General features: G+C 41.4%; 1 protein-coding gene across 12 annotated transcripts in view; it reads right to left on the reverse strand.

The window, feature by feature from the left end:
• The window catches only part of snap91a (synaptosome associated protein 91a), a 71,108-nt gene that overhangs the window by 20,790 nt on the left and 41,005 nt on the right, over positions 1 to 9,313 (reverse strand). For 9 of the 12 annotated variants that reach the window (XM_032518010.1, XM_032518020.1, XM_032518017.1 and 6 more), the window contains exons 9-16: positions 5,977 to 6,038; positions 5,553 to 5,561; positions 4,936 to 4,948; positions 4,483 to 4,664; positions 4,278 to 4,369; positions 2,780 to 2,794; positions 2,345 to 2,539; positions 750 to 827 (exon numbers count right to left, since the gene is read on the reverse strand). In XM_032518010.1, the coding sequence (XP_032373901.1) occupies positions 750 to 827; positions 2,345 to 2,539; positions 2,780 to 2,794; positions 4,278 to 4,369; positions 4,483 to 4,664; positions 4,936 to 4,948; positions 5,553 to 5,561; positions 5,977 to 6,038 (646 nt within the window). The remainder of the gene's footprint in view (positions 1 to 749; positions 828 to 2,344; positions 2,540 to 2,779; positions 2,795 to 4,277; positions 4,370 to 4,482; positions 4,665 to 4,935; positions 4,949 to 5,552; positions 5,562 to 5,976; positions 6,039 to 9,313) is intronic. The other 3 variants (XM_032518018.1, XM_032518012.1, XM_032518009.1) reach the window with 2 other exon arrangements.

Genomic DNA, 9,313 nt, shown 5'->3' on the forward strand with positions numbered 1-9,313 from the left:
GGGGGGGGGGGGTTACATGGATAATTAAAGAGCTTATGTATATTCTCATCCCTGAAAACGTTAATTTGACCAATAGAAAACAGTTCCTTTCTACACCAAATAATACAGTAGGCATAGAGTATAAATATTAATAATTATAAACAGTCTGACAGTAGGTTAAGTGTGGGCACAGAATAAAGTTAATGGCGAAGCATGTTAAATAAACTGCTATGTTAGTGGGATATGCACAAATTAGTTGTAAAAAGGAGTACTTTTTTTTTTTTTTTAAAGCTATTTTTGAGAAAAAAATGTCATTGTGCTGTGATACAGACAAGGCCAAATAGAGAAGTTCTTTTTTTTTTGTAAATAAAAAAGGCAATTAAATTAAAGTAATCATCATCCGCATTAATAGGTAAAACCAGGGTTAGGGCGAAAAAATAGTACTCATTCTCCGACAGAAGTGTAGGGAATAGCTGCATTGTGCTTTTTACTGCAGTATTCGATGGGTGAATATTAGGAGGAGAAGAGTAGCCGAGATGAGGGGAGGAGAGGGTTCATGACTGGGGCATTAGAGCGGGATTTGGGATGAGACAGTAGGCCCGGAGGGCACATGTTTGTTCTACTGTCCCCTATGAAAGCAAAAGCAGCTTTGATATAATAAAAGCAACAGCTTTTTCACACACACACACACACACACACACACACACACACACACACACACACACACACACACACACACACACACACAAAAAAGCTGTACTGTCACCCACCAGATCCACCAAAAGCATCAGAAGCGGGGCCCGCGGCCACGGCAGCAGGACCGTCTCCTGGGGAAGGTGCAAACGCATCTAGGGTATTGCAGACGAAAACAGCCGGAGCGCAAAACATAACGCCCGACAGACACATGGATGTAAAGGACAAAAGATGAGTCAACAGATGGAATGGACAAGGAACAAAAATGAGAGGTCAGCATCAGGAAAAAGCAGAGAATACAAGAAATATGCAGCCCAGCCCGGTAACTGCAGAGAAGGACCTGATTGTAGCATCGGTCACGTGACGGGTTTTAAAGGGCTGCATAATGCTTCATTCAGTGGGTGCACCACCTGTGCAGGATGGTGAAATGAGGCAAGTTGTCACAAGTTATTTGTACTCTGTGACAAGAGGGAAAATGTCAAGTTCAGTGATGGATAACGCAAAGTCGCTCTTTGATAAAGAAACTCACTTTTTGCTCTATTCAGCAGCTGCTGTTCACACGTAAGGGTTCATATTATAAAGCCAAAATATCATTCAATGAAATCCACCTACTCATCTTCTTGACATATTTGTGAAACTGTTAGTCAGACATTGAGGGGAAAATCATTGAAGGGTGATGATAAAAAAAAGGCAACAAATCCCCATAATACGAGTCAAAATAGCAAGCGAATTACATTGCAGTGGGTTTATAAGGCGCACGTCATTATGATAGAAAACATTAATGTCAATACTCATTAGTGTTTTGTTGCAATTTCTGCAGCCTTGAATAAACCCAGAGAAAAGCAAGTAGTCCACGGTACTGGCTCATATATTTGGGATGTGCCACAAATGGGACGGTTCGCTCTCTGCTCAATGCAAAAGGGAGTGTGTGAAAACTTGACGTTATGTCAGCACGTTAGTGTACACGCTTGCAACAGAGCAGGATGTAAAAAAAAAACAGTCAAAAACCACAACGGTGAGGATAGAAAACCATTACATTTTAGGGAACAGCCCTAACTGTACTGTATATCTGTAAACTGAATAGCCAACAATGTTGGAAATGACCAGAATGTCATTTACAAATGTTTACTGCTCCAAAATCCTAGTAAAATAAATGAAATCCTAGTAAAAGTAGTAGGAACTAGTAAAGGTAACTAATAATCTATAATGTATTACATTTTGGAAGTATCTTGCCCAACACTTATGTACAGTAAGAAGAGTCTTTCAAGTTTCTGGAAATCCCTTCAAACACAGCTGAGTCATTCAAAGATTGTAACTATTAATGTAATGTTAATACACAAGGGGCACAAACTGGGGCTATGGTGCCACCTGCTTACTGTAATGTCATAATGTACATTTAGATACTTGTTTCTAGAAGGTTTTCCAAGATTCTCCTCAATCTTTAGTTATCAAATACTAATGCTTACATTACATACCTGGCTTATTTAATGGGACACAAGCCTGTGGACCTTTTGTGGTTTTATGATGTAGCAATATAAAAGTTAAGGGAGTAAAAACCTATTTGTAATCCTCTAGGTATCAACTTTATACATAGGAAACCTATTAGTAAATTACTAAATGATGAAGGGGCTGCAGACAAGCAGGCTACATTCTATCCTCGGACCAGACTGACCTCCGAAAAGGTCTAAGTCTGCAGATGAAGCAGGAGCCGAGATGGGCAGAGAGGCTGGTGCCGGTGCGGGTGCGGCAGCGGTAGCGGCAGCGGGCGCGGGAGGTGCAGGAGCACCAGCCGCTGCATCAGCAGCATCAGCAGACTCTCCCTCTGCTAGGAGAGCTTCAGAGGCTTCCTCCGTTGCAGCCGGAGTTGCTATGTGGATAAACCACATAATCCAAACGCCACGACCCAGTCACAACCCCAAATAGAGAGAAATAGGAGAGAAAAGGAGATGGAAGGAAGACGGCAGTGTCAGAGAGACTGAAAAATGGAAAAAGACAGGCTTAGCAGAAGCTAAAGGTGAAGAACTTCAGGTAAATCCAAGTGGTGAAAAATCTAATTTTCATTTCTCATATTAAGTCTGTAACAAAGTGCTCTCAACAGAGTACTCACCCTCAGCCAGCAGATCTACTCAGCAGACAGACAGAGAGACACACAGGTGAGAGAGAATTCCTTATTTTTAGTTATGGAGATGACCTGATAAAATTCCGAAATATTTCATTTGCAAGCTGCCAACTTCATAAAAAGGACAAGCAGACATGGCGATGGTAAAGGCCAATAGAGCTAAAAGCTCCATAATGTAGTTTAGAGTATAGTTGGACTGTGGCCATCATCGGGGTATCAGTGTAGATGTAGGGATAAACAGAGGGCTGGCCAAAGTGCATCAGCTTTATAATGGAAACGTTCTGTAATTTAAACCACATTGTCCAATAGAAAGCATCAATGAGGGTACCAGTTTTTTTATTCTAGACTACAGAGTCATCTAAAAGACCACACGTAGTTTGTTTCAGCTCATTTGATACAAATTGTATATACATTACTGCCAACCATTTTCCAAAGCCTACCATTGGTTTTTAAGTTGATTTCCTCCATCTTGGCTCTTCTAAGCAGCAATTAGTTTCCATAAATATTATTGATATTAAAATCACTTAACAGGGACCTCAACTTGCTGTATGCTTTGAAAAATGGTCATTTAAAGGAAAGAGTGTAAGTAATGGGATGAAACGTCTAAAACATCAGCATCACGAATGTCCATTTGCATTTGATGAAATGTAGGTCTTAGTTAATATGCTCGTCATTTACAGATTTCTTTCTGTAAGCTACCTTCTGCTAGCTACAGTTGTCATTTCAGAGGCAAAATCGCCAGTCGACGGCTAGAAATGAGAAGCTTCTTTTGTCTGCCTGTGTCTGAAATCATGAACTCTACCACTGACATGATCATAGTCTATATCCCCGACGTTCCACTTCTAGGATTGCACCGTTGCCGCCGGAATTTCCACCAGATGACACTCTTTTCGGTTTGATGTCCATTACCTTGAGCTTTTTTTGAGTTGGTACTTTAAACTTCAGTGGATTTCTGAGGACTCTGGTTACCTGGTCCTCAGATCTCTGCAGGGTAAATCCAGACAGATAGCTAGACTATCTGTCCAATCTGAGGACTCTGGTTACCTGGTCCTCAGATCTCTGCAGGGTAAATCCAGACAGCTAGCTAGACTATCTGTCCAATCTGAGGACTATGGTTACCTGGTCCTCAGATCTCTGCAGGGTAAATCCAGACAGCTAGCTAGACTATCTGTCCAATCTGAGGACTATGGTTACCTGGTCCTCAGATCTCTGCAGGGTAAATCCAGACAGCTAGCTAGACTATCTGTCCAATTTAAGTTTTCTGTTCCTTCCTGAGACTATTTTGCAGCGGCACCATGGCTCCGTCCAGCACTTAGCAACCCAAGATGATTGTGATTGGTTTAAAGAAATGCCAATAAACACAAAGCACATTTTTCTCCCTTCCTGAAATGCTGTGTGGACTGGCCAGACCATCCTTTGCAGAGCTGTGGAGGAAGGTCTGGCAATGCTAAACTTATCAGTTACTGACAGAGCAGAAAGTTCTCACCTCCCCATCCAGTCACGGAGGAAGTGGCTGTAGTGCCCCTTGAGGAGGAGGACATGGGGTCTAGATCCAACAAGAACCCATCATCAAGAGCACTAACCACAAAGAAAGAAAGACAGAGGGCGTATTGACAGAGGCAATCCACTTCTAATGGAATATTGATGCAGCTCACTGCAAACACTGTATAGCATTGTTGAGTGATTCTTACTTGCTGGTGGTGGTGGCGATGGGGGCTGGTGCAGTGGGGGTGATAGAGGGCGGAGGAGGTTTGGCAGGTGGCCCGGGGCGAGCAGGGGGCCCACCGGCAGGAACGGCAGGCGCATGCCTGGCCGGTGCAACAACAGCAGCAGCAGCAGCAGCAGCGGGCGCGCTGTTGTTGGCTGTCTCGTCCTGCAGCAGAGGAAGACCCCCGTTAACATGGTGCCCAACGCGGTTACGTAAGCTGTGATTCAACAGCAATTTAACACATGAATGCACAATAAATCACTACCTGTCTGGAGCAACTGGTATGGGCAATGTTAAAAGTCTATTTAGGCATCTGCAGTTTTTACTTTGACTTTACACGCTGCTTTGTGAAGATCTCAATAACTGTGCTTTGTGCTATATATAAGTAAAGACTGTTATTACCATTACATTATGATTATCATGAAACACAGCTTACCTTAGTGGGCGACCTGCAAAAACAACAACAGCACATTGAGTTAAAGAGTTTAATGATGTACATGCTAAAGCATAATGGCTGATACTGAGATTGGACGCAAAGTGACAGCTTAAGTATCACGTTGGGGTTTTCAGGCAGGCAGCATTTCACAGCAATTGCATTTAGTACACATCTGCAATTAATGGACCCACGCCACACAGCTGAGTAGAAGCATCTTGGCCCTTGCTCATCTTTACCAAAGCTTTGCTTTTCAACATTATAGACAGAGAAAGGAAGAGCTGAATGTTTCTGAATAACATGCTTCTAAAGCTTTGTAAGAGTTAGGGCCGATCGTACAGTAAGAGGACAACAAGGATGAATAATATGTTAGTAATGGCATCGACGTATCACTGTACTGTGTCGATGACAACAATGATACAAATTATGGTCACAAACGTGAGCATACTGTAAAATTAAGAAGTGTGTTTTCTATAGAACTGCATCTTGAACAAAATTATAGTACACAGCAATACAAATGGCAGTTGCTAGCTCAGATGTCATTTCTATAGAATCACTGACAAAAAAGTTTATCCATCGATACATATGATGATAAAATAATATTTAGGTCCTTTACTTACTTATCCTCTCTGAGTTGAGTTTAAACAGAGGAAATGACAAGTTAGAGAAGGAAAAGTTCAATTCAATTATATTTTATTTATGTAGCGCCAAATCACCACAAGAGTTATCGCTTTTCATAAAAGAGCAGGTCTAGAACGTACTCTGGGATCATATGTACAGAAAACCAACAATAATGCAGAGTAGTCACTGATGTAACACTGATTAAAGATCAAAAACAAGCCACACAGAAAGAGTTAAATCACTGTCCCATCACTAAACATGATGGACTTCCAACCTATCCTGAGGCCGAATCACTACAGACATGGCTATCCGCATTCAGCTGTATAACAAGTAAAGGATAACTGAAGCGTCAGCTCTGTGTTGCTGCTGGTAAAATTAAAAAAAAAGAGAACAGCTTGCAAATATATATATTGAACTACTCACGGCTTCTTCCCCTCCAGCGTGTTGAGGTGGGTCTCCAGGGACTCCAGAAGACTTTCTGGGGCCTGTTGGATAATAAAGAGAAGGTGATACAACAGGAACACATGGGTTTGGTCAGAGAGGGTAGACAGTACTGATGATATTCTACATTAGAAGAATAACTGGGCTATTCCTTTCCATCACATTGGAGTTGAGTGATGATGGCTCCTCGAATACAAGTTTTATGAGTTTGCTTATTAACCACATGCAACCTATGCTGCCCCTTTTAACTAAACGGACGTCTTGTGTGCTCAGATTTGTTATGGAAAAACTCAGGAGCAGCTCGACTCTGGACACATGAAGAAAGTTTAGGACATTTTGATGACTTATGCAGAAGCGTAGGCGGAGAATCAGAAATAAGCGGTGCAGTTTCCCCACAATGTAGTGTCACCCCAAACTTGGAAGTTCTTCTCTTCCTGAAGGTGTATTTAAATTCATGCTGGACATACAAGATTTAGAGATGACCAAATAAGGTCCTTCTAAAAATCATCTATGCATATGTGAAGATGCTATTGGTCATCATTTATAACAAGCATTCCTATCCGTGACCATCTGGTCCAAAGAACATCTCATCCATCCGGTGTTTCTAGGAGTGTGTTACTACTGCAGTTTCTGTGTGTCTGAATGTTAGGTGTGTATGTATTGACTTCCTCCCCAAACTTTCGCGAGATGAGAGTGCTAGAGGCAGCGCTGTCTTATCATAGAGCTGTTACGTCTCCCATTATCTATGGGAACATAAAGTTGGACTACTACTATGCCTGAGACAGGTTATGACTAGACCCAAATGGAATCTGCAGATTTTTTTTTTTTTTTTTTCACAGTTTTGACCCAGAACTAAAATCTGCGGACTGGTTATCTGCTTGGGGTGGAGAAGTATTAACATTCTAAGTTTTATTTTAAATTGTTACACTTGAAAAATATATTTTACTTCGGTGGGGCCATGGTTATCATCGACTGATGTACTTTTGGACACTGACCTGATTAAAACCTGAGGGATATCTGTCGCAATGAGTTCCTAAACTGAAAATGACACCACAAAGTGGATGTCAGAGTGGTACATCTCCTTCAAAATATTACTGGAAGATGTACATAGCATCCTGAAAGATGACAGAGGTGAGTGTGTTATTTTGTCTGGCATTGTACTGTAGGTGGCATGACCAGTGGGTGCCTAATATCCTGACAGTTGCTGTGACATCATGTGATATTCTCCCGGCACACTCATAATCATCTTCCTTGTGCAGTTTTTCAGAATAATCTAATCAACATCGACCTGACAGCAATGACTGATTATTCTCTATGAAGTCATGCATTTGTCTTGTTGAGCTCTTCACTTCAAATTCTTATATTTTTCTGTGATGCACGGCAACATTAATAAACCTTCACACGCCCAGAACAGGGCAACCGGGTATGAATATTTTTGGAATACCAACCAAATATGTCCGTAGCATTGAGTTTCTAAATTTCAAGTTGGGGTATCAAGCATGGGACAAAAAACAACCATAAAACAAAAATAGAGAGAACAATGTTCCAGCCCGCCACGATGCAAAGCAGCATGCTCGACCAGGCTAAAGGGGACACTATCACCTCCTGACATGCATTTAAAAGAATGGGTTTAGCGATCCAAGCTAATTCAGCCAAAAAACCCACTAATTCACTTTCCTTAATCCCCTGCTTCATTTTCAAGATCCCTCCATTTAAAGGCTGTCTCATCTATTATCCTTAAAACTTTGAGAGACCAACAAGGCAGAGAGGCTGATCGTTTATTGTCTTGGCAATGAGAGAGCTGGGTAGACCAATGATCATCCAGATTTTAAAAGGGGTTGTCCTCTCTGAGACATGAACAGGTGACGTTCTCGTCTGCAGATTCCAATATTAAAGCTGAGCAATTTCCTGTGGAGGTGACAGCGACAGCCCTTCAGGCATATGTTTGGAATATGATTGGATATGACGGACTCTGCCATTTACTCACAGCTCTAAAAAAAAGTGATGACATAACACCTCTCCACTCCACAGCCAGTCGGACGGTAATATTACTCTGTCTATGTCTTTTTAAAGAAATTGTTTGGGCATTTTTATTTTTGAAAGGACAGCTAAGGCCACAGGTCGGCATTGAACACTGGCCCGCTGCATTGAGGGGTTCACCTCTATATATGGGTGCCCGCTCTACCAACTGAGCTATCCAGGCACCCTATACTGCATTTTTTGTGCTGATGTAATTCCTCCTGGAAGGGGAGACTGACATTAATCCACAATAATTTGAGGGATCTGACAGATGGCTACAGTTTGCTCTTTGCACATTAATGGAACTTCATCACCCATACGGTATCTTATTTTTAAAGGCAGGCCATTAAGATATGTTGGTTGGGCTGGGAAGATTAATGATATTATTCTCCAAATCTATGGAAGAGTATTACTTGAAAGTCTGGTGCACATTAGCTAGCAAGAAAAATGGTGGCATCATTGAAAAAGTGTCACTGACAGAGTATTCATCAGGTTAGCACTGAGACATTGTTGCACAATGTTCTACAATTTGTCACACTGATGTTAACCAAAACACCAAAAACAGAGCTCAGCTTCATGCTAAAATCCAACCAGCGTGCCAATAGGATTCACATGCTTTTAGGCATTTTAATGACAACAGTTGCACATAGACATTGTTTGGAAACTGCTACAGGACTGAGCAAGGAAGAATTTTCTTTCATCAGAAAAATACATCAAGGACCCCTTAACTGAAAGAGAGATGGAGCAGGGACTACCTACTACATATGTTGTACAAAAAGCATCCGTAACTGCACAATAAACTGGGCCTACAACAACATATCTATATGCATAGAATACTAAGCTATTAAAATAGTTGTTGGAATGATTTTATAAATCTTGTTTTAATGTTAAATATTCATGTGGCACTGTGTATCCTTAGGAATAACTGTATCTGTGGATGGCCTTAGTGACCACCATACCTATAGGCTAGTTTGCTAATAATATGTTGAATTCATTGTATGCCTAAAAAATGAATTTTGGAAAAAAACTTTTTAAAAAACGTAACCATAATTTGGAGGCCCATCGGCATTGACTCTGAGGAACCCCTAGGGGTCACGGACCCCCTGTTGAAGATGCCTGAGTATATGAATTTTAAATGTTCTGGGTTTCCAACACCCCATATTAATTTCAAATGCTCTACAATACAGTTGCAGTATGTTCAATTGAATCAGACAGCATGCTTTTCATGCAAGTCATCCACGCTGCCATGTCTGAAAGAACACACACACACACACACACACACACACACACACACACACAC

The sequence above is a fragment of the Etheostoma spectabile genome, chromosome 6 (assembly GCF_008692095.1).
Source record: "Etheostoma spectabile isolate EspeVRDwgs_2016 chromosome 6, UIUC_Espe_1.0, whole genome shotgun sequence".
NCBI classification, from domain to species: domain Eukaryota; kingdom Metazoa; phylum Chordata; class Actinopteri; order Perciformes; family Percidae; genus Etheostoma; species Etheostoma spectabile.